This window comes from Narcine bancroftii, chromosome 4, assembly GCF_036971445.1.
Source record: "Narcine bancroftii isolate sNarBan1 chromosome 4, sNarBan1.hap1, whole genome shotgun sequence".
NCBI classification, from domain to species: domain Eukaryota; kingdom Metazoa; phylum Chordata; class Chondrichthyes; order Torpediniformes; family Narcinidae; genus Narcine; species Narcine bancroftii.
Genome location: NC_091472.1, coordinates 221,804,443 through 221,830,816, shown reverse-complemented (window position 1 = coordinate 221,830,816; position 26,374 = coordinate 221,804,443). Strand labels below are relative to the sequence as shown.

Sequence of the window (26,374 nt, the reverse complement as noted above, 5' to 3'; positions counted from 1 at the left end):
TGTTCAAGATGTGGTCACATCAGAGCCACTCTCACAAGGCATTTCTGCTCTTGCACTCAAAAACTCTACCAATGAAAGCTCTTTGCTTGTTGTACCTGCACATGAGCTGCCCTTAATTCATATGCAAGGACCTCCCTGCTCCCATTACTACCATTCTATACTTTTAATATTTTTATATTTTTAATATTTTAGAAGTGCAGCATGGTCTCAGGCCCTTTTGGCTCATGAGTCTGTGCTGCCCAATTAACCACACCCTTGGTACATTTCAAACAGTGGGAGGAAACTGGAGCCCCGGGGAAAATTCATGCAGATGCAGGGTGAATGAACAAACTCCCTACAGACAGCATGGGATTTGAATCCTGGTCCCGATTGCTGGTGCTGTGAAGGCATTGCACTAACTGCTACACCCAAATGTGAGGATGGCCTCACATTTTTCAACATTTGATTCCTTGTGCCTTATCCTACACATCCACAAAGCCTGTCCATAACTTCTGCAGCCTCTGTTAGTATTTTATCTTTGTATCATCACCAAACTTGGATATATTACACATTATTCCGTCATCCAAATCATGAGTAGAGATTGTGAATGGCGTGTGTCAGAGGACTGATCCCTGTGATATCCCACAATCGCAGCTTTCCATCCTGAAATTGACTCTGTTAATCTTGTTTTCAGTTTCCTGGCTGTTAACCAATCTTCATTGTACACCAGTAGATTAACTCATGAGAGAAATTGATAGAGTGGACAGTCAGAATCTTTTCTCCTTGAAATTTTGTTTGACTATGGAAAGGATATCTTTTTCAATTCAGGATAGGATGTCTTTTTATAGGTTGAAGTGGACTCCGTTTGCTAATTATATGCATTTAAGTTTGATTTAAATATATGTTTAAGTGTGATATTTTAATATTGATAAAAAAAATTTTTGTTGTTAGAATTTTTTAGGTTAAGTTTTATCTTTTTTTTGTAAGTGGGTATTTTTTTTTCCATATATAATATTGTTAATTTTATTAACTCTTCACTCTTTATTTTGGGGGGGGAGGGTTGGACTAATTTTAAGTTAGATTACTAATATTGTGTTACAATTAACGGGCGAGGTTATTTTGTGTAGTTTTCTGTTGTAATATTGTAATCATACCATTTTAATTTTTTAAATTTTTCTTTAAATGTAATTCTCTATTGTATTCATGTTATAAAATTTTAAATAAAGTCTTTAAAAAAAAAGAATCTTTTCTCCTGGTAAAAGTGTCACACATTAGAGATTATGTATTTAAGATGAGGGGAGGAAGTTCAAGGGAGGTGTGTGGGAATATTTTTACAGAGAGTGGTGGGTGGCTGGAATGGGCTGCCAGGAATAGGGGTGGAAGCAGATATAATAGTAGTGTTTCAGAAGCTTCTAGATGGGCATGACTGAAGGGCAAGGATGGTTAACTATCCAGTTCAAGCAGTAGAGATTTTGTGTGATTTGGCCATCATGTCTGGCACAGACACGTAGGCTGAAGGACCTGTTCCTGTGCTGTACTGTTCTATGCTCTATAAATTATGTCGGCTCTGACCAGTCTTATAATAATAATTCTCTAAGTGCTATTTCCTGATGGTAAATTTCAATATTTTCCCAACTACTGATATCAGATTCAACAAGTAACCTGCTGGAGGAACTCAGCAGGCTCACTGGGAGAAAAATAATGGTTGTAGTTTTGGGTTGGAACCCTTCATCACAATGAAGAATGCTGACTATTTTTTTTCTTCCCTAGATGCAGCTCGACCCGCTGAGCTTCTTCTTCAGTTTCTTCCTTGCTCCAGATTTCAGCATCTACTGATATAGCAGTGTGCCTACTGTTATCAGATTGACTGGTATCTCATTCTGTTCTTCTTTCTTATATAGTTTGTTTTTGTTACCTTTCAGTTTTGGAAATGTTTTTAGAATCCATGGAATTGTTGAAAATGACAGAAGATACATCCATAATCTCCAGAACAACCTCCTTCAAACCCTTAAGTTACTGGTTATCAAACCATATAACCACTTACAGCACAGAACAGGCCAGTTCGGCCCTACTAGTCCATGCCGTAACAAATCCCCTCCCTCCTAGTCCCACTGACCAGCACCCGGTCCATACCCCTCCAGTTCTCTCCTATCCATGTAACTATCTAGTCTTTCCTTAAATGTAACCAATGATCCCGCCTCGACCACGTCTGTCGGAAGCTCATTCCACATCCCCACCACCCTTTGTGTAAAGAAATTTCCCCTCATGTTCCCCTTATAATTTTCCCCCTTCAATCTTCAACCATGCCCTCTAGTTTGAATCTCCTCCACTGTTAATTGAAAAAGCCTATCCACGTTTACTCTGTCTGTCCCTTTTAAAATCTTAAACACCTCTATCAAGTCCCCTCTCAATCTTCTACGCTCCAGAGAAAAAAGCCCCAGTCTGCACAACCTTTCCCTGTAACTCAAACCTTGAAATCCTGTCAACATTCTCGTGAACCTTCTCTGCACTCTCTCTATTTTGTTGATATCTCTCCTATAATTTGGTGACCAAAACTGTACACAGTACTCCAAATTTGGCCTCACCAATGCCTTGTACAATTTCATCATAACCTCCCTACTCTTGAATTCAATACTCCGATTTATGAAGGCCAACATTCCAAATGCCTTCTTCACCACACCATCTACCTGAGTATCAGCCTTGAGGGTACTATTTACCACAACTTCTAAATCTCTTTGTTGCTCTGCACATCTCAATAGCCTACCATTTAATGCATATATCAAGAGTGGATGTTTATTGCTTTTCCATCCCATTAATTTCTCCAATATTAATATTTAGTGATGCTACTTTCTTTGAGTGTCTCATTCACTCTGAACCCTTAGTTGTCCTGTTTACTGGAAGGTATTCTGTGTCTTCATTGAACAGGCACAAAATATTCCCTTTAATTTCTCTTGACATTTTTATATACCACAATATTAGGACAGCACGTGGTTAGCGCAACAACTTTACAGCGTCAGCGATCGGGACCAGGGTTTGAATCCTACATTGTCTGTCAGGAGTTGGTACCTTCTCCCCATGTCTGCATCAATTTTCTATGGGGGCTCCGGTTTCCTCCGACCGTTCAAAATGTACCAGGAGTTGTAGGTTAATGGGATGTAAATTGGGCAGCATGGACTAGTGGGCCAAAATGGCCTGTTACTGCGCTGTGTGTCTATATTTAAAAAAAAAATTAAATTCCTCCTGATTCAGTGCATGAGGAACCCATGTTAACTTGAGTTAGCATTTTCATTATTATCTGTTTATTATTCTGGTTCCTACTAGCCTACTCTTGCATTCAACTTTTGTTTAAAAAAAAATTTAGACATCTAGCACAGTAGTAGGCCATGAGTCCGCGCTGCCCAATTTACACCCAATTATCCTACATTTTGAACGGTGGGAGGAAACTGGAGCCCCCGAGAAAAACCAACGCAGACACAGGGAAAACATACAAACTCCTTAGAAAGTGTGGGATTTGAACCCCAGTCCTGATTGCTGTAAAGAAGTTGCGCTAACTGCTACACCAACCGGTCTATATCAGCGTCCTTTTATGATAGTGATATTATCTTTGCTGGATACAAAATATTTTCTGTATATTTTCCTCATTGTTTAAATATTAGTCATAAGGTTTCCAGCTGACTCATGCCAAAAGTCCTTGTAGTTTGCATTTTTCAAAATTAGAGCACTAATTTTAGGTTGCACTAAATTGGTTTTAATTTTTATATTAAACTCATGATCACTATTCCTTAAAGGGGAGTTCATCCTTTTCTATTCTGTAAAATAGAGCAACACAAGAAACTGCAGATGCAAACAAAGGGAAGCTGGAGGGACTCAGCAGGTCAGGCAGCATCTATAGAGAGAAATGTACAGTCAACATTTCTGCTCTGTTCCCTGAGTGGAATTTCACAGATGATTTCGGAGCTACTTTTTCCTGCAGGCTGTGAGATTGATGAACGGAGAGAGAGAGAAAATCAGAATTTATTGTCATAAACATCACAAAATTCATTGTTTTACAGCAGTATTAAAGTGCAAATATTGCTATAAATTACATTTCAAAAATAAAAGTGCAGAAAAATACGATGCAGAGGGGAAGAAGCTGTCCTTGAACCACTGGATGCTCGTCTTTAGTCTCCTGTACTATTATCCTGATGGTAGCAGTGTGAAGCAAGCATGGCCTGGGTGGTGAGGACCCTTGAGGATAGACGCTGCTTTAACACACCACCTCTTGTAGATGTCCTTGAGAGAGCGAAGACCGATGCCCATGATGGTGCTGGCCAAGTTAACAACTCTGGAGTTTATTTCTGTCCTGCACCTCCATACCAGAGAGTGATGTAACCAGACAGAATGCTGGTTACAAATTTTCGAGAGGCTTTGGTTGACATACCGAATCTCCTCAAACTCCTCATGAATTATAGCTGCTAGTGAGCCTTCTTCATGATTGCATCAACATGGAGAACCAACACAGATCCTCAGAGATGTTGACACCCATGAATTTGAAGTTCTTTTCCACTGCTGACCCCTTGATGAGGACTGATTTACATTCTCCTGATTTCCTCTTCGTCAAGTCCACACACTCCGTGGTTTTGTGTTGATTGCAAGATTGTTGTGACACCTCTCAACTAACTGATCTATCTCTTCCTTTGCACTTTCTCATTTCCATGTGTGATTCTGCCAATGACCATTTGATTGTGCCTAGTCACATAGATGTAGAGTGAGTAGAGGAGTGGGCTAAGAATGCATCCTTGAAGTGCACCTATGTTGATCGTCAGTGAGGAGGAGATGTTGTTTCCAATTTGTAGTGACTGGTCTTCCGATGAGGAAGACAAGGAACCAGTTGCAGAGGGAGGTGTAGAGGCCTAGGCTTTGGAGGAGGTCTGACCAGTACTGATTGGCTGGTGTTCAAAGTTGAGCTGTAATTGATGAAAAGTAGCATGCTGTACGAGTTGTTGTTTTCCAGGTGATCCAGGGCCAAGTGGAGAGCCAGTGAGATTGCTTCTGCTATGAAATGAATGTGACAATAGTTGAATTAAAGTGGGTCCACGTCTTTACTTAGGTACTTGTGAATTCTGGGGGTGACCAACCTCTCAAGGCATTTCATCACAGTAGATGTTGGTGTTACTGGGCGATAGTCAATGAGGCAGCTCCCACTATTCTTCTTGGGCACCGGGATGAGTGATGCCTTGTTGAAGCAGGTGGGAACCTCCGACTGCAGCGACGATAGATTTAAAATGCCTGTGAACACTCTGGCTAGTCAGTTGACACAGATCGTCAGTACCCCTGCCAGTTATGCCATCAGCTCCTGACACCTTGTGAGGGTTCACCCTCTTGAATGATGTTCTGACATTGGCCTCAGATACAGATATCACAGGGTCATCAATCTCTGCAGGGATTCTCTTAGGCATCCTGCACATTGAGTTCTCCTTTTCAAAATAAGCATAAAGTGTGTTCAGCTCATCAGGTAGTGACCAATAAACACCATTTATGGTGTTCATCTTTGCTTTGAAGGATGTAATGGCCTGAATGAAACAAGTAAATGATTCCAAAATATTCATACATGTTTATTTTCTATTTTATTATTATGTACAGTTGTAAAGGTGATTATTATGTGCTGTGTATTCTATATGTATATTTGTGCATCAGGATCCAGAGAAATGCTGTTTTATCAGGTTGCAAAATGTACAGTCAGATGATAATTAATTTGAACATGAAAATGGTAATAAAAATGGTTAACTTTTTCCAAAAATCTTTTTAGGCAGAGGCCCAAAACAAAATGTTTAGAACTGAAATCAGTTAAATAATTGTCACACAACAGTTTGAAATGATTTGAAGCCAATGCAGGATGATAGAGCACATATCAGGCAAGGTCTAATGGAAGGATGGAGTATTTTCAAGGCATTGAATCATTTGAAAGTCATAACTTTTGAAATGTGAGTGTTTCTTACTCTGAAAGCCATTGCAGGTTCATAAGAACAGGAGTGATGAGTACTGGAGACTTAATGCATGTTAACCTATGGGCAGCAGAATTTTAGATGAATAGGGTTATGAAGGTCGAAGGTCAGCCTGGAGAGTATTGGAATAGACAATCCAATGCTTATGTTTAGTTCAATTATCAGAAAATGCCTTGTACAATAAGAAGGGTTCTCCTGCAAACAGATTATCTCTAACAGCACAATTTACTGTTCTGGATGATCTTGTGTTGCTGGAAGATATAATGAGATGTAATAGGCCAGAATGGTTAGAATTGGTTAAAATCCTAAGATATCAGACTCCTGATTGGAAGTTTCAGCCTCTGGCGAGCTCAGGTTGGGTAATGATAGGGAGGAGAAGATGCCATTGATATATATCTGATGCTCTTCTCCGGGTCAGGTAAGACAGCTGCAGAATGGTCTGTTGTAGTTTGACTTCCTGAGGGAGGAAACCGTTTTGTTGGTGGAAGGAATGGTGTTGGTGACTGGAATATAGTGTATCTAGTTTTTCAGCTTTTATTTGGAGTACGTTTCCGCTCATCCAGTACTGGATGTTGGACAAACACTTTGAAATGGTGAGCATGGCAAGAAAGGTGGTGACTAGTTAGAGCTGAATATGATCAGATGCACTTGGAAACTGATGCATTAAATTTGTTGAGGGTCAGCATAGAGTTGTTCTAAGATCAAGACTCGAACAATGCCACCAATGCTGTGTCTGTACAATCCTTCAAATTCACTGGAACAAAGGGAACCAATATTCATGACCTTCTCCTAGGCCAACAAATGGGCCTCAATGACTCTCAGGCCCCAGTTACCCTCAGTTGGTTCCTTTTAGCAGGCCACCAGACTCTCCAAAACTGACACTATACTGAGCTCTATCATGGGAAGAGTTTACCATGCATACAGAGGAAAAGATTCCAAGATGTGGTAAAATATCCAACATCCCCTCTGTCTCCAGGAATCTCTTGTCTATGGCCAAAGTGGAGAAGGAGCACTTGGGATGGGATGGAGACATTCAAGTTGGGAGCACAAAATGGAGATATGAAAATAGTGGAAGGAAGGAGTGCACACCCTTACAAACTATCACCTTTTTGTCCTGATGGATACTTGTCCCGTCCCTACTTGTGGGGAAGTCCACAATAACCACATTGGACTCATCATGCATCTCAGAACCAGATGAACTGGGGGATTTACCCTGGAGAAGAGAAAATGGCATGAAAAACTGGAGGATGACCAGAGATGGATCTTTGGCAGGTACCAAAATTAATGGTCTTGGTGTTGGGGTCATTCAAGGAGGTTCCCTGTCTGTGACTGGAGAGATTAAAATAGAACAAGGAGATTGTGGGGAACTGCATGCTGTTGTAGTGAATTGAGCAGCTGCTCTTTACCTTGCTGTATTACTGGCTCAATTTGTTTCTGACTTGCCCACAGCATTTTCATTGCATGCGGTGGCTAAATTAGTGGACGAGTGGTCTGGAGATCAAATCTCAACAATTGTAGCTGTGGAATTTAAATTAAATCTCTGGAGTTTACCCAAATAGTCTTTGTAAATTATAACCACCGTTGTGTAAAACTTCATCTGGTTCACTAATAAACTCTGAGAAAGAAATCTTCTAAGTTTTCCATGAGACTTCTGACCTATCAGGAGTCTATCAGGTCTGATTTCCATTGAGTGTCATTGAACTACCTTTCATTCCATTGTTATCATCTGCTTTTGGTATTTTGTGCAGGATTTTCAATGGCCTTGGAGGTTTAATTGGATACCAATGTTATACCTTTCCAATATTTATTAGAAGTTGAAAGAAATCCAGTGCATTGTCAGTAGCTACAGGACTGGCACTATGTAGTGTGTGTGCGCACAGAGCAATCACTACAAGCCAAAGGTAACACAGAGAACCAAAAGGGCATATTCTTATCTAAATGGAGATGGTCTGAAAATGAGTGAAGTTCAGAGGGATCTAGGTGTTCCTGTGGATATTGAACCTGCTTGCTAACTTTTTCGAACAAGTAGTTAAGAAAGCAACCAGCATATTTTGACTTCATGGTGAAGATTGGAGTTAAAGAATAATTACATTTTGCTACAGTTGAACAAGTGTTGGTGAGGCTACACCTGGAATACTCTGAATAGCTTTGATCCCCTTGCCTTAAAAAAGGGTCTTGTAGCATTGAAGGCATCCAAAAGATATTCATCAGGCTAATTCCTGCAATGAGAGGCTTGTCTTATCAAGGAAGGCTGAACAGTTTTGTCCTGTATCTCTTGGAGTGTTGAAGAATGAAGGATGACATTCAAATGTATAAACTCCTAAGGGGGTGAAACACAAAAGTTTGCAGATGCTGTGATTATACTTGTCTTGGGTAATCTTGTACCTCTCACTTTGTTCATTTTAGATTGGTCACAGTATTCGAGCTACCAAAAGAAAATAGACACACACCGAGAGCAGTTCAGTTTATACAAGTCTTTATTACTAAATCTAAAGCTGAATTCACACTACAATATGCAAGCCCTTCCCAATTATACTTATCAATGCCTGGACTGGTCCCAACTGCCAAAGCGAGGCGACGACTGCACATTTGTAGTAGGTTGTCTGGGTGCCGGTAGCAGCTTCTCCACCTCCCCGGACTGGGACATCGGTTTGGAATCTTGAAGTTCTTCTTCTTGCTGAGAGATGTTGCCACCTCTTGGAGAGTCTCACACTTCAGCAGTGGGACCATGGCTTATATTACCCAAAAGTTGTTTACTTCAGATCTTATCTCTTTGAACAAATGATTTAATTATCTTCAAGGTCTCCTGACAGTCTGCGACCAACAAAAGACAACTGCATCTCTGGGCCTCATGGTGGAAGTTAGGTAATGTCTATTGATTCATATGCATCCCTGGGCCCCATAGTGGAATTTAGATTATGTCTTCTGATGCAACTGCATCCATAAATCCTCCATTACAATACTATAAACACAGAAATGCTGGAGGAACTCAGCAGGGTTTGCACTGTCCATAGGAGAATCCGGATTTATTGACATGAACAAGTCATGAAATTTGGGGTTTGTGGCAGCATCATAGAGCAAACATTCAGATTGTAACCAGCTTACAACATTATATAAAATTAATAGTGCACAAGAAGTAAGGCAGTGTCTTTGGTTCAATGATTATTCAGGAATCTGATGGCAGTGTGAAAGAAGTTGTCCATGTGTGGTTGAGTGCTCGTCTTTAGGCTTCTGTGCCTTTTTCCTGATGGTAGCAGAGTGAAGACAGCATGGCCTGGGTAGTAGGGATCTTTGAGGATAGAGGCTGACTTTTTAAGACCCCCCTCATGTAGATGTCCTTGATGGAGTGAAGCCTGGTGCCTGTGATGTCACAGGCTGAGTTAAAAACCCTCTGGAGTTTACTCTTGTCCTGAGAGTTGGCGTCTCCATACCAGGCAGTGATGGAATTGTAGAAGTTTACAAAAGTCTTCGGTGACATACCGAATCGCCTCAGACACCTCACAAAGTATAGTTGCTGGCGAGTCTTCTTTGTGATTGCATCAATGTGGAGGCTCTAGGACAGATCCTCGGAGATGTTGACACCTAGGAATTTGAAGTTCTTGATCCTCTCCACTACTGAGCCCTTGATGAGGACCAGGTCGTGTTCTCCTGACTTCCTCCTGAAGTCCACAATCATCTCCTTGGTTTGCTGCTGTTGAGTTCAAAGGAGGTAAAAATAACCAATGTTACGTTGGAGGGGGAAGGAATTGATATTGGGTAATGAGGAAATGACTAAGGCTTTGAATTATTATTTTGTGTCAGCCTTCATGGTAGAAGACTTGTAGAACATGTTTAGACGGACGTTATGGATGTGTTGGGAGGTGAAGACCGAGAACTAATAGCTATCACTAAAGAGGTAGTACTCAGAAAACATGAGGGACTAAAGATAGATAACTCCTCTGGTCCTGATGAAATGCATCCAGAGTATTGAAAGAAATGGCAGAAATTTATAGTCAAAGCTTTGGTGATAATTTACCAAAATTCTCTGGGCAGATCCCAGTGGATTGGAAAATGGTGAATGTCACACCACTATTCATCAAAAGATGTAGGCAAAAGGCAGGGAATTATAGGCCAGATCGTTTAACATCTGTGGTTGGGGAAAATGCTTGAAGTCATTAAAGAAGAAATAGCGAGGCATCTGAAGTGAAATGGATCCATCAGGCAGATGCAGTATGGATTCAGCAAAGACAGGCCCTGTTTGATAAATTTACTGGAGTTCTTTGACAATATAATGAGTGCAGTAGATAGAGGGGAGCAGGTGGACAGAAGGCATTCAATATGGTGCTGCATAAAAGACTTATACAGAAGATAAGGAGTTGGGTGTGATGTATTATCATGGATAGAAGATTGGTTAACCATAGAAAGCAGAGTGTTGGGATACAGGGGTGCTATTTTGGTTGGCATTCAGTGGTGAGCAGGGTCCTCCAGAGGTTGGTGCTGGGAGCAACGGTTCACAATATACATAAAGATCTGGAAGGAGGACAAAGTGTAGTGTATCTAAGTTTGCTAATGACGCTAAACTGAATGGAAAATCAAATTGTGCAAAGGATACTGAGAGTCTGCAGAGAACTATAGATAGGTTGAGTGAGTGGGCAAGGGTCTGGCAGATGGAGTACAATGTTGGTAAATGTGAGGTTATCCACTTTGGAAGGAAAATTGGAAGATCAAATTATTATGACAATGACAAGCAATTACAGCATGCTGCCATGCGGAAGGAATTGGGAGTGCTTGTGCATTAATCGCAAAAGGTAGGTTTGCAGGAACAGCAGGGTATCAAGCAGGTAAATGGAATGTTGGCCTTCATTGCTGGAGGGTTTGAGTTTAGGAGCAGGGAGGTTCTGCTGCAACTGTACAAGGTACAGGTGAGGCTACATCTGGAGAACTGCATCCTTCCTTTCTTGAGGAAGGATATACTGTCTTTGGAGGCAGTGCAGAGGAAGTTCACCAGATTGATTCTCAGGATGGAAGGGTTAGCCTATGAGGAGAGATTGAGTCGTCTGGGAGTGTACTTACTGGAATTTATAAGAATGATGGGATTTTGTAAAAACATAAAATTATGAAAGGCATGGATAAAATAGAGGTAGGTTAAGTTGTTTCCATTGGTGGGGGAGACCAGAACTAGCAGACATAGCCTCAAGATTCAGGATGTAGGTTTAGGACGGAGATGAAGAGGAACTGCTTTTCCCAGAGGTTAGTAAATCTGTGGAATTTGCTGCCCTTTGAAGCAGTGGAGGTTGCCTCAGTAAATATATTTAATACGAGGGTGGATAGCAAGGGAATTATGGGGAAAGGGCAGGTTGGTGGAGATTAGCCTATCATCAGATCAGCCATGATCTTATTGAATGGCAGAGCAGGCTTGACAGGCCAGATGGCCTACTCTTGGTCCTATTTCTTATGTTCAGGCCTGAGCCCTTCTTCAAGGTATGAATCATGAAGGGGTTTGACAAGGTAGATACTGAGATGTTTTCACTTGGAGTTATGGACAAAAGGACATAGCTGTAAAATTATTGGCCGGAAGGACTGAATGGCATATTGGTCTACTCCTGCTCCTATTTTGTGTTCTTGTGATGGCTTTGTATAACACCAGGGTAGAAGTCTGCTGTATCACGTAAAGTGAAGTGTGCAGCAGGGTTAGTGCAACGCTATTGCAGCACCAGCATCCTGGGTTCAATTCTGGTTCTATCTGTAATGAGGTTGTACATTCTCCCTGTGTCTGCGTGGGTTTCTTCAAGGTGCTTTGATTTCCTCCCACGTTCCAAAGACAGGATTAGTAGACTAATTGGTCACATGGGAGTAATTGGGAGTCATGGGCCAGAAGAGCTTGTTACTGTGCTGTATCTTAAAAAAATGGTATGTTCAGGTCTATACTGAATATCATTAGGTTTCAGTACAGGTGGGTATGGATCTGTCAATGTGGGTCCAAGTCTGACACTTTAACATGCTGTGTAGGGAACATGGGGATGGGAATGTCATCACTCAACATGGGGGTACAATGTAAGTCGGTTCAGATCTGACATCTATAACATTTGGGTACTTGTGGCGATAGATCTGTCACTCATCTAGCATTGGGTTGCAGCATTTGTGGAGACAGACCTGATGTGATATAACACTGGGGTACAGTAGTAGTGAGACAAATTTCAGACTATTAACACTGGGATTCAAAACTAGTGTGGATGGGTCTGTCACATTGGGCCACAATATTGCAGGGAACAGGTGCCTCACTATGTAAATATGCTGAACATTTTGAGATTATGAATCAAGATAATAAAGGAGAAATGCCTTGGCTTAAATATTGCTTTTACCCTCACTTCACTCTTACATTTCTAGTATTTGTAAGCTTTTGTAAATATTTCTTCGGTATTGGATGCAAAATGATCTAAAATAACTTGCAAAATCAACAGTTTCAGTTATTTAAATATAATCTGGTATGTTGGGAAATACAGTCTTCGAGCAGGTCTATCAACATTCAAAAACTAAATATTTAGGTGGGGCTAAAAAATCACACCCAAAAAGAAAACCATTTGTTGATTAACCAAAAGACTATAAGGATTGACAGCAGTTAGCAAAAGGAATGTTAATGTCTCATCCAATGTTATTACATTTCTCAATAAATAGAACAGGTAGAAATGATGCGATACACAGATTTTCCAGAGGCCTTTGTTAAGATATTATCTGTAAACTTGAATGGAGTTGGAACAAAACCTGGCCACGCAGTTGTGCAGGATTGAGGAGTACAGTTGGGAGCTGCAGGGCACTGGTGTTATTGTCACCAATCCTCACTGACCACGGTCTGCAGATTGGGAAGTTGAGAATCCATTTGTAGAGTGGGGGTCTGAGGCCTAGTTCCAGGAGTTTGGAGATTAATTTGTTTGGGACTTTGGTGTTGAAGATGGAGCAAAAGTCAATAAATGGAAGCCTGGCATAGGTTTTGTTATCCAATGTTCTAGGGAGAGAAAGATGGCATCAGCTGCAGATCTGTTGCGGTTGTAGGGGAATTGTATTGGATCAAGGTTTTCTGGGAGGTTGGAGTTATGTGGACAGCGAACTGTCTGTTAAAACACTTCATGATGATTGATGTCAGGACCACCAAGCGTTACTCGTTGAGACATGTAGTTATGTTTTCCTTTGGCATAGAATGCAAGTTGTTTTGTTGAACAGGAAGGAACTTTAGGTTCCAGCAGGGAGGGGTTGAAGCTGATGTGAATACACCTGCTAGCTGGTCTTCTTTAGGTTCTCAGGACACCATCTGGCTGCGGGAAAAGATTCAGAGATTGTTCAAAGAATGTATCTTGTTAGAAAACCAGAGGAGTGCATAAAACTAACTGGTGCTATTTCCAGTTGAATAGGATTGAAAATCAAGGAAATTATGGTAAAACACAAAAATTCTGGAAAATGTTAGCAGGTCACAGCATCTATAGCAGGGAGGCCAACCTCTGGCAAATGTGCAAAAAGTGGGACATTTGATAATTAGAAGTGACACATTGAAGGAGGCACGCTTATTGTAGAGGGTGGCACAATAAGTGTAGAAGGAGGCCCGACCTCTGTAGATGGAGGCCTGATTCACCAAGACGGAGTCCGATATCCTCCTCCCCTCAGCCAGTGCCCCCCCCAACCAGTGTTTTGCTGAGAAATTGTAAAAAATTGTAATTAATCATTGCATAACATGCATTTATCAATCTAGTTACACTATCATAACAGATATCTAACCAATCATCTTCAGAAAAAATAAAACCAATATCCGCTTCCCATTTAATTTTAGATCTATCCCAACCCTTTTTATCCATACCATCCTGTAATATTTGATACATAAATGAAATATAACCCTCAAGTTTACTTTCCCATTCCAACACTGACCTGTCTTCTCAGCCGTGAGTCTAGCACAATATCCCATATTCCACCTGGGTCATCCACACACCAGTAGTGTGAACATTGCTTTCTCCAATTTCTCCACTCCTCTCTCCTATCCATCCAGGATCTCCCCTTCCCCTACAAGGTTCCATCTGCCTATCACCCAACACTACATCGACTTGCTTTAACTCACCTTCTCCACTAATTCCATCAATCATCCCTCCTCAGCTGGTTTCACATCACAGCAGATTCCAGCATCCACACCCTCTTGTGCTTTCATCTGTCATTTTCCACCCTTTGTTCTGCTTTTCCCTCCTCTCTCCATCAGCCTTGTTTCCCTAACTTTATGATTTTCTGCCTATCACCTGCCTCTGCTGAACCACCCCTCATCTTTCCCTATCTGGCTCCATCTGCCCATCATTCCCCCTCCTTACCTGGTTCCACCCATCGCTTGCCAGCCCCATCCTCACCCCTGCCCCTCACAGAATGGCTATCTCCCCTCCACGCTCTCCGACCCGATGCAGGGTCTTGACCTGAAATGTCAACTATCCCTTTGCCACAGAGGCTGCTCAACCTACTGAGTTCCTCCAGCAGTTTGTAACACCTTCCACTGTCTCTTGTGTTTCATGGTTTGTCGCGGGCCGAGTGGCTGCATAACACAGAGGGCCGATCCGCTGACTGTAGATGGCTGAATGAATGCGCCACACTGCGGGCCTAATCTCTTCTCACTCAGCTGGTTGAAAGACCACACAGCACTGCTCATGGGAGTTAGGTGCTCACCAACAAGATGGCGCGGTGGTCCCGTCGACTTCACTTTAAGCCATGCGCCATTTGGGTGTGTCGCAGGCACGTGATGACGTCATTTCTGGTCCCGAGTGTCTGGGGCAGAAGCGATATAAAAGAGGAGGGAAGTTTGAATAAACAGTCTTTGCTGACTAACCACTGAGTCTGGTGAATTAATTTAGTAGCTCTACTGGAGTAGTCGCTACAGTGTCTTGGATTTCAGTTTGCACCCAGCAAGGCTGGATGGGATCTTGTTTTTTTTCTCTTTTTTTTGATTGGTTAAAGATGGGACCTCTGACAGGGCAGAATTATTAATTTCTCCTGAAAGTAGGTTCAATAGAAAATGTTTGTGATGGGATAGATGGAGGGAAACTGTTGGCTTTGGTGAAGGGGTCAAGGACTTGGTAATGAGGGACAGGAGGAAGCCTTGTGCCCAGAGGGAGCAACTGGGGTTTGGAGCGAGCTGCTGTGGACCAGTAATGGAGGTAGTTTCAATTGCAGCTTGCAAAAAGGAACTGATTTTAAAAAAAAAATTATTTTTCACAACATAAACCACATTGACCATGATACATACATTTTTCTTTTCAAATATATACAGTGTCATTTTCTCCCCCCCCTCCTCCCATCCCACCCTCCCTACCTCCCCCCCCCATCCATTTAAAGTACAAAATCTAAGATACATTAAACCAGTCAAACAATGTTGTCATTCAATAAAAATAAACAATAAATTCCACTGAGTCAGTTCTTTTCATTTCCTTCTCCTTTCGTTAATTTAGGTAGTGAATGTCCCCGGTAGGTTTTCTCTATTGTGTTTCATGTAAGGCTCCCATATTTGTTCAAATATTTCAATATTATTTCTTAAACTATATGTTATTTTTTCTAATGGAATACATTTATTCATTTCTATATGCCATTGTTGTATTTTCAAATTCTCTTCCAATTTCCAGGTTGACATAATACATTTTTTTGCTACGGCTAGAGCTATCTTAACAAATCTTTTTTGTGCACCATCCAAATCAATTCCAAATTCTTTGTTTTTTATGTTACTTAGGAGGAAGATCTCTGGATTCTTTGGTATATTGTTTTCGGTAATTTTATTCAATATTTGGTTTAGATCTTCCCAAAATTTTTCTACTTTCTCACATGTCCAGATTGCATGAATTGTTGTTCCCATTTCTTTTTTACATCGAAAACATCTATCAGATACTGTTGGGTCCCATTTATTTAACTTTTGAGGTGTAATGTATAGCCTGTGTATCCAGTTATATTGTATCATACGTAACCTTATTAATTTCTCCTGAAAGTAGGTTCAATAGAAAATGTTTGTGATGGGATAGATGGAGGGAAACTGTTGGCTTTGGTGAAGGGGTCAAGGACTTGGTAATGAGGGACAGGAGGAAGCCTTGTGCCCAGAGGGAGCAACTGGGGTTTGGAGCGAGCTGCTGTGGACCAGTAATGGAGGTAGTTTCAATTGCAGCTTGCAAAAAGGAACTGATTTAAAAAAAAAATTATTTTTCACAACATAAACCACATTGACCATGATACATACATTTTCCTTTTCAAATATATACAGTGTCATTTTCTCCCCCCCCTCCTCCCATCCCACCCTCCCTACCTCCCCCCCCATCCATTTAAAGTACAAAATCTAAGATACTTTAGATTTTATCTAAGATAATTTATTGTATTTCTCATCATTCCAGAACATAACTTCTCCCATGTTTCCTTTTTTATCTTTATATTTAAATCTTGTTCCCATTTTTGTTTAGTTTTACCATTTGTTTCCTCATTCTCCTTTTCTTGCAGTTTAATATACATATTTGTTATAAATCTTTTGATTATCATTGTATCTGTAATCACATATTCAAAGTTACTTCCCTCTGGTAACCTCAGACTGTTTCCGAATTTGTCCTTCAAGTAGGATCTCAATTGGTAATATGCCAGGATTGTATCTTGAGTTATATTGTATTTATCTTTCATTTGTTCAAAGGATAATAATCTATTTCCTGAAAAACAATTTTCTATTCTTTTGATCCCTTTTTTCTCCCATTCTCTAAAGGAAAGGTTATCTATTGTAAAAGGGAGTAACTTATTTTGCTTCAATATTAGTTTTGGTAATTGGTAATTTGTTTTATTCCTTTCTACATGAATCTTTTTCCAAATATTGAGTAGATGATGTAATACTGGAGAACTCCTACGTAGTACCAATTTTTCATCCCATTTATATAATATGTGTTTAGGTATCTTTTCCCCTATTTTATCTAATTCTAATCTAGTCCAATCTGGCTTTTCCCTTGTTTGATAAAAATCTGATAGGTATCTTAATTGTGCGGCTCTATAATAATTTTTTAAGTTTGGCAGTTGTAAGCCTCCTTGTTTATACCATTCTGATAATTTATCTAGTGCTATCCTCGGTTTCCCCCCTTTCCATAAAAATTTCCTTATTATTTTCTTTAACTCCTTGAAGAATTTCTCTGTCAAGTGTATTGGCAATGCCTGAAATAGATATAATATCCTTGGGAAAATGTTCATTTTAATGCATTTTATCCTTCCTATTAGTGTTAATGGTAAATCTTTCCAATGCTCTAAATCGTCCTGTAATTTTTTCAATAGTGGATAATAATTGAGTTTATATAGATGGCCAAGATTTTTATTTATTTGTATACTTAGGTATCTTATTGCTTGCATTTGCCATCTGAATGGTGATTCCTTCTTAAATTTTAAGAAATCCGCATTATTCATTGGCATTGCTTCATTTTTATTTACATTAATCTTGTAACCCGACACTTCTCCATATTCCTTCAATTTCTTATATAATTCTTTTATTGATAGTTCTGGTTCTGTTAAGTATACTATAACATCATCCGCAAATAAACTGATTTTATATTCCTTGTCTTTTATTTTTATCCCTTTTATATTATTTTCTTTTCTTATCAATTCTGATAGTGGTTCTATAGCTAACGCGAACAATAAGGGTGATAGTGGGCATCCCTGCTGTGTTGACCTGCTTAAGTTAAATTGCTTTGATATATATCCATTTACTGTCACTTTCGCCAGTGGGCCCTTATATAATGCTTTAATCCAATTAATATACTTCTCTGGTAAAATGAATTTTTGCAATACTTTGAATAAATAATTCCATTCTACTCTGTCAAAGGCCTTCTCTGCGTCTAAAGCAACTGCTACTCTTGGCACTTTACTCCCTTCTACTGCATGAATTAAGTTAATAAATTTACAAATATTGTCTGTTGTGCGTCTTTTTTTAATAAATCTAGTTTGGTCTAGATTTACCATTTTCGGTACATACTCTGCTAATCTGTTTGCTAATAGTTTAGCTATTATCTTATAATCTGTGTTAAGTAATGATATTGGTCTATATGACGCTGGTGCGAGTGGATCTTTCCCTTGCTTTAGTATTACTGTAATTATTGCTGTTTTACATGAATCTGGTAAGCTTTGTGTTTTATCAATCTGGTTGATTACTTCCAGGAGGGGAGGAATTAATAAATCCTTAAATGTTTTATAGAATTCTATTGGGAATCCATCCTCTCCTGATGTTTTATTATTTGGTAATTTTTTTATTATCTCTTGTATTTCTACAATTTCAAATGGTTCTGTTAATTTATTTTGTTTCTCTATTTGTAATTTTGGTATTTCAATTTTAGTTAGAAATTCATCTATTTTCCCTTCTTTCCCTTAGTTTTCAGTTTGGTATAATTGTTCATAGAATTCTCTAAAGTTTTCCTTGATCTCGTTTGGATTATATGTGATTTGTTTGTCTTTTTTCCTTGTTGCCAATACCATTTTCTTAGCTTGTTCTGTCTTAAGCTGCCATGCTAGAATTTTGTGCATTTTTTCCCCTTGTTCACAATATTTCTGTTTTGTCTTCATTATGTTCTTCTCCACCTTATATGTTTGTAGTGTTTCATATTTTATTTTTTTATCTGCCAGTTTTCTTCTTTTAGTTGTATCTTCCTTCATTGCTAATTCTTTTTCTATATTTACTATTTCCCTTTCCAACTGCTCTGTTTCCTGATTATAGTCCTTCTTCATCTTGGTTACATAACTTATTATTTGCCCTCTAATGAATGCTTTCATTGCATCCCATAGTATAAACTTATCTTTCACTGATTCCGTATTTATTTCAAAGTACATTTTAATTTGTCTTTCAATTAATTCTCTAAAATCCTGCCTTTTAAGTAGCATGGAGTTTAATCTCCATCTATACATTCTTGGAGGGATGTCCTCTAACTCTATTGTCAATATCAGGGGTGAGTGGTCCGATAATATTCTAGCTTTATATTCTGTTTTTCTTACTCTTTCTTGCATGTGAGCTGATAACAGGAATAGGTCTATTCTTGATTATGTTTTATGTCTACCCAAATAATATGAATATTCCTTTTCCTTTGGGTGTTGTTTCCTCCATATATCCAAAAGTTGCATTTCTTCCATCGATTTAATTATAAATTTGGTTACTTTGTTCTTTCTGTTAATTTTTTTCCCAGTTTTGTCCATATTTGAATCGAAATTCAGGTTGAAATCCCCTCCTATTAATATGTTCCCTTGCGTATCTGCTATCTTCAAAAAGATATCTTGCATAAACTTTTGATCTTCTTCGTTAGGTGAATATACATTGAGGAGATTCCAAAACCGAATATATCTGACATTTTATCATTACATATCTCCCTGCTGGATCTATTATTTCCTCCTCTATTTTAATTGGCACATTTTTACTAATTAAAATAGCTACTCCTCTTGCTTTTGAATTATACAACGCTGCTGTTACGTGTCCTACCCAATCTCTCTTTAATTTCTTGTGCTCCAATTCAGTTAAATGTGTTTCTTGCACAAAGGCTATATCAATTTTTTCTTTTTTCAGTAAATTTAGCAGTTTCTTCCTTTTAATTTGGTTATGTATTCCGTTAATATTTAAAGTCATATAGTTCAGTGTAGCCATTTCATACTTTATTTATCTTCCCTCTCCATTTCTCCATCATCACCTTTCCTGCTTTCTGCTTTCTTGTTTTGAACACTTTATAAGACAACATTTCTAAAACATCAAACATTTTCCTTATTCTCCTATTTAAAACTTCTTTAACCCCATTCTCCCCTCCCCCTCCTGAGTTGCCCTTTATCCCTTGTCGGGCAACCACATCTCCCCTCTCCATTTGGATTTGCGAATTCACTTGCAAACGTCAACTGATTTTGCAGTGACCGTAACTCCTCCCCACCCAGCCCCCCCCCCCCCCGGAAAAGATTTCAATTTTCATATGTATATTTTCCTCTAAATACAGATACATTCATGTATACACACTATATATATATATACACACATATACCCCTTTACACACATACATATAGATTGTGGTCATTTTTACTCTTATTACATGTCTTCATCTCTCTGCTTGTTTCGTAGTTGTTCTGCAAATTTCCTTGCTTCCTCTGGATCCGAGAATAGTCTGTTTTGTTGCCCTGGAATAACTATTTTAAGTACCGCTGGGTACTTTAACATAAATTTATATCCTTTTTTCCATAAGATCGTTTTTGCTGTATTGAACTCCTTCCTCTTCTTTAGGAGTTCAAAACTTATGTCTGGATAGAAAAAATTTTTTTGACCTTTATATTCCAATGGCTTTTTGTCTTCTCTTACTTTCTTCATTGCTTTCTCCAATATATTTTCTCTTGTTGTATATCTTAAGAATTTTACTAAAATGGATCTTGGTTTTTGCTGCAGTTGTGGTTTCGGGGCTAAAGTTCTATGTGCCCTCTCTATTTTCATTTCTTCCTGTAATTCTGGTCTTCCTAGGACCCTGGGGATCCAATCTTTTATAAATTCTCTCATATTCTTGCCTTCTTCATCTTCCTTAAGGACCACTATCTTTATATTATTTCTTCTATTATAGTTTTCTATTATATCTATCTTCTGAGCTAACAGCTCATGTGCCTCTTTAACTTTTTTATTAGATTATTCTAATTTCTGTTTTAATTCCTCTACTTCCATTTCTACTATTGTTTCTCATTCTTCCATATTTTCCACTCTTTTTCCTAACTCTGACATGGCCATTTCCATTTTATTCATTTTTTCTTCTGCATTCTTAATTCTTCTTTTTATCTCATTAAATTCTTGTAATTGTCATTTTTTCACTGATTCCATATATTCTTTAAAAAAAGATACATCCATTGTCTTGCCTTTCTCTTCTTCTTCCACTTCTTTCTGTTCTTCTTCTTCTTCTTCCTCTGGATTGACCATCTGTTGTTTCCTTGTTTTCTTTTTACCCTCTTCTTTCTTGTTGTCGTTATTGTCTGTATTCTGCACCTGCTGCTGTGCTGCAGGTGTCTCTCTCAGCTGTGGAGATCGACTCCGCAGCTGTTCCACCCTCCCGTCAGTGTGTTTTTTTCATGCGCGATTGCGCACTTTTACTCGGCTCTGTGAGCCATTTTTGTAGTCCCGAGCCCGGGACTTCCACTGACCTGAGGGAGCGGGCTTCTCTCTCCGCGGCGGGCTTCCTCAGACAGGTAAGGCCTTCACCTTCTTCTTCCGACATTCTTTCTTCCTCTTTTCTTCCCGTTGTTTTCAACTTTTCTCTCTTCGCTGCCATTTTCTTCTCACCTTTATTTTTACTTTATTATAAATTTTAATCTTGTACCTTTGTGCTTTGTGTTTTTTTTAAACTTTTCGGGAGAGGGCTGGAATTCCCTGACCGGCCACTACTCCATCACGTGACTCCACCAAAGGGAACTGATTATGAATCTGAAAGAAAGGAAATTGAAGACCCATGGGGAGAGGGTAGGGAAGTGGTTTTCACTGGATCCCTCTGGAGAATTAGTATGGACTGTTTGTGCTAAATGGAGTCCCCCTATGTGATTCTGTGATCGATGGAGTGAAGTTCCTTGGGCCTCATTGCAGGATGAGGCAATCACTGCTTTTCAAGACCAAGAGAAGGAGGAATTTACTCTTTGGGGATTGTGAATCTTTGAGATTCTCTACCACATGGAGCCATAGATGCTGCTGTAGATCTAAGTATATATTCAGTTCTCATGTCTGCTAGCTTGCTTTCTGGAAAGTGGAGATGAAATCAAAGATCAAAGCTGGTGATTCTGAAACTTTCAATAATGTGGCCTGGAACAGGAAACACTGATATTTTGGCATCTTGATAAACTTTCTTGCTGTAATGTACTGCATTGTCAGGATATGTCTGTGATACAGTGAGCGAGTGTGAGAACCAGGATCAAAGTGATCCATCTGTATGTAAATGTTTAATTGTTCAGTCCAAGTTTCCCTCCCCTCCTTTCCTTCAGTGTTGGCGCCAGTAGCTGCTGCTGCCTCAGCAGAGGGTAGCAGCTGATGCTTTTCATATTTTTTTAAAAATTTATTTTTCACACTATGAACCATATTAACCAAAATACACACAAACATTTCCCTCTTGCATCTGCAGTCATTTTCTCCCCTTTTCCCCCCCTCCCTTCCCTCCCTCCTTCCCACCCCTCTCCAAACCCATTAAATGTTCAACATATACAATAAACCCATTAAACAATGTCATCGCACAATGAAAATAAACAAGAAAATTGTGTCATCTACTTTTACACTGGGTCAGTTCATTCCATCTTCTCATTCTATCATTTTAGGGGGTGGAGGTCCGCGGTAGGACCTCTCTGTTGTGTTCCATGTACGGTTCCCAAATTTGTTCGAATACTGTGACATTATCTCTTAAATTATATGTTATTTTTTCCAATGGAATACATTTATTCATTTCTATGTACCATTGCTGTACTCTCCGGCTCTCTTCTGATTTCCAGGTTGACATTATACATTTTTTTTGCAACAGCTAAGGCTATCATAATAAATCTTTTTTGTGCTTCATCCAAGTCGAGGCCTAGTTCTTTGCTTATATTACTTAGAAGAAAGATCTCTGGATTTTTTGGTATGTTGCTTTTTGTGATTTTATTTAATACCTGATTTAGATCTTACCAAAACTTTTCCACTTTCTCACATGCCCAAATTGCATGTACTGTTGTTTCTGTTTCCTTCTTACAGTGAAAACATCTATCTGATACTGTTGGGTCCCATTTATTTAAATTTTGGGACGTGGTGTATAGCCTGTATAACCAATTATATCGTATCATGCGTAACCTTGTGTTTATTGTATTTCTCATAGTTCTGAAGCATCGCTTTTCCCATTTTTCATTTTTTATCTTTGTGTTTAGATCTTGTTCCCACTTTTGTTTGGGTTTACAGCTTATTTCACCGTTCCCTTTCTCTTACATGTTTGTTATAAATCTTTTAATTATCATTGTGTCTGTAATCACATATTCAAAGCTGCTTCCTTCTGGTAGCCTCAGCCTGCTTCCCAAGTAGGTTTTCAGTTGGTGGTATGCAAACATTGTACTGTGAGTTATACCATATTTGTACTTCATTTGTTCAAAAGATAATAAATTATTTTCCAAAAAAACAATTTTCTATTCTTTTGATCCCTTTGCTCTCCCGTTCTCTAAAGGAAAGGTTATCTATTGTGAAAGGGATTAGTTGATTTTGCGTCAATAATAATTTTAGTAGTTGGTAATTTGTTTTTTTCTTTTCTACATGAATCTTCTTCCAAATGTTGAACAGATGGTGCGGTACTGGTGAGCTCCTATGTTGCACCAGCTTTTCATCCCACTTACATAGTATATGTTCTGGTACCTTCTCCCATATTTTATCTAGCTCTAATCTGATCCAATCTGGTTTTTCCCTTGTTTGATAAAAATCTGATCGATATCTTAATTGTGCTGCTCTATAATAATTCATAAAGTTTGGTAGCTGTAAGCCCCCTTGTTTGTACCACTCTGTTAATTTATCTAGCGCTATCCTCGGTTTCCCCCCCTTTCCATAACAATTTCCTTATTATTTTCGTTAGGTCATTGAAGAATTTCTCTGTTAAGGGAATTGGTAATGATTGAAATAGGTATTGTATCCTTGGGAAGATATCCATTTTAATACAATTTACCTTTCCTATCAGTGTTAGTGGTAAATCTTTCCAATGTTCTAAGTCATCTTGTAATTTCTTCATTAATGGCTGATAATTTAATTTGAATAGATGGCCTAGATTATTATCTAGTCTAATACCTAGGTATCGAATTGCTTGTGTTTGCCATCTAAATGTTGATTCTTTCTTAAACTTTGTGAAATCTGCATTATTCAATGGCATTGCTTCACTTTTATTTACGTTGATCTTGTACCCCAATACTTCTCCATATTCCTTCAATTTCTTATGTAATTCTTTTATTGACAATTCTGGTTCTGTTAAATATACTATGACGTCATCTGCAAATAGACTGATTTTATATTCCTTCTCTTTTATTTTTATCCCTTTTATTTTATTTTCTGTTCTTATCAGTTCTGCCAAGGGTTCTATAGCTAATGCAAACAATGAGGGAGTTGACCTGGTTAATTTAAATTGGTTTGATATATATCCATTTACTGTCACCTTGCCAATGGTCCCTTATATAATACTTTAATCCAATTAATATATTTCCCTGGTAGGTTGAACCTCTGTAGTACTTTGAATAAATAATTCCATTCTACCCTGTGAAAGGCTTTCTCTGGGTCTAAAGCAACCGCCACTGTTGGCGTTTTATTTCCTTGTACTGCATGGATTAAGTTAATGAACTTACAGATATTGTCCATTGTTCATCTTTTCTTAATAAATCCAGTTTGATTTAGTTTTACTATTTTTGGTAGACAGTCGGCCAATCTGTTTGCTAATATTTAGCTATTATAATCTGAGTTAAGTAGAGATATTGGTCTGTACGATGCTGGTGTTAGTGGATCTTTCCCCGTCTTTGGAATTACTGTAATTATTGTTGTTTTACATGAATCTGGCATGTTTTGTGTTTCTTCAATCTGGTTCATTACTTCCAGGAGAGGAGGAATTAATAAGTCTTTAAATGTTTTATAGAAATCTATTGGGAGTCTGTCCTCTCCCGGCATTTTATTATTTTGTAGCTTTTTTAATATATCCTGTATTTCCTCTATTTCAAATGGTTTTATCAATTTGTTTTGCTCCTCTTCTTGCAATTTCGGTAGTTCAATTTTAGCTAGAAACTCATCTATTTTGTCTTCTTTCCCTTAATTCTCAGTTCGATATAATTGCTCGTAGAATTCCTTGTAGTTTTCATTGATCTCTGTTGGATTATATGTAATTTGTTCGTCTTTTTCCTTGATGACAATACCGTTCTTTTCGTTTGTTCTATTTTAAGCTGCCAAGCTAGTATTTTGTGCGTTTTTTCTCCTAGCTCATAATACTTCTGCTTTGTCTTCATTATGTTCTTCTCCACCTTGTACCATGTAGTGTTTCATATTTTATTTTTTTATCTGCCAATTCTTTTTGTTGTATCTTCCCTTGTTGCTAGTTCTTTTTCTGTACTTACTATTTCCTTTTCCAGCTGTTCTATTTCCTGATTGTAGTCCTTCATCTAACTTACATAACTTATTATCTACCCTCTGATGAAAGCTTTCATTGCATCCCATAATATAAATTTATCTTTCACTGATTCTATATTTATTTCAAAGTACATTTTAATTTGGCGCTCAATGAATTCTCTAAAATCCTGTCTTTTAAGTAGCATGGAGTTTAATCTCCATCTATACGTCCTCTACCGGCACCACCTACGGCTCCTAGAACGCTTCCACCAGCGTTGTCTCCGCTCCATCCTCAACATCCATTGGAGCGCTCACACCCCTAACGTCGAGGTACTCGAGATGGCAGAGGTCGACAGCATCGAGTCCACGCTGCTGAAGATCCAGCTGCGCTGGATGGGTCACGTCTCCAGAATGGAGGACCATCGCCTTCCCAAGATCGTATTATATGGCGAGCTCTCCACTGGCCACCGTGACAGAGGTGCACCAAAGAAAAGGTACAAGGACTGCCTAAAGAAATCTCTTGGTGCCTGCCACATTGACCACCGCCAGTGGGCTGATAACGCCTCAAACCGTGCATCTTGGCGCCTCACAGTTTGGCGGGCAGCAGCCTCATTTGAAGAAGACCGCAGAGCCCACCTCACTGACAAAAGGCAAAGGAGGAAAAACCCAACACCCAACCCCAACCAACCAATTTTCCCTTGCAACCGCTGCAATCGTGTCTGCCTGTCCCGCATCGGACTGGTCAGCCACAAACGAGCCTGCAGCTGACGTGGACTTTTTACCCCCTCCATAAATCTTCGTCCGCGAAGCCAAGCCAAAGAAAGAGATACGTTCTTGGTGGGATGTCCTCCAGCTCTATTGCTAATAACAGGGTGAGTGATCCGATAACAATCTAGCTTTATATTCCGTTTTCCTAACTCTCCCTTGGATGTGGGCTGACAACAGGAACAGGTCAATCCTTGAGTATGTTTTATATTTACTCGAATAATATGAGCATTCCTTCTTCTTTAGGTGTTGTCTCCTCCATATATTCAAAAGTTCCATTTCCTGCATAGATTTAACCATAAATTTGGCTAGTTTTAGCCATCTTTGAGTCCAAATTAAGGTTAAAGTCCCCTCCTATCAGTATATTCCCCTGCGTATCTACAATCTTCAAAAAGATATCTTGCATAAACTTTTGATGCTCTTTATTAGGTGCATATACATTGAGCAAATTCCAAAATTCTGAATATATCTGACACTTTATCATTACATACCTCCCTTCTGGATGTATTATTTCCTCCTCTATTTTGATTTGTACATTTTTATTGATTAATATAGCTACTCCTCTGGCTTTTGAGTTATA

The 26,374-nt window shown here is 39.0% G+C and overlaps 1 protein-coding gene across 7 annotated transcripts in view; it reads left to right on the top strand.

Annotated features, from left to right (window-relative positions):
• The window catches only part of LOC138761609 (islet cell autoantigen 1-like protein), a 115,644-nt gene that overhangs the window by 980 nt on the left and 88,290 nt on the right, over positions 1–26,374 (top strand). For 4 of the 7 annotated variants that reach the window (XM_069934002.1, XM_069934000.1, XM_069934001.1 and 1 more), the window contains exons 2-3: positions 1,750–1,849; positions 6,940–7,235. The exons of 1 other annotated variant lie outside the window; for it this stretch is intronic. In XM_069934002.1, the coding sequence (XP_069790103.1) occupies positions 7,196–7,235 (40 nt within the window). In that variant the 5' untranslated portion in view covers positions 1,750–1,849; positions 6,940–7,195. The remainder of the gene's footprint in view (positions 1–1,749; positions 1,850–6,939; positions 7,236–26,374) is intronic. 2 more of the 7 variants (XM_069934005.1, XM_069934003.1) reach the window with 1 other exon arrangement.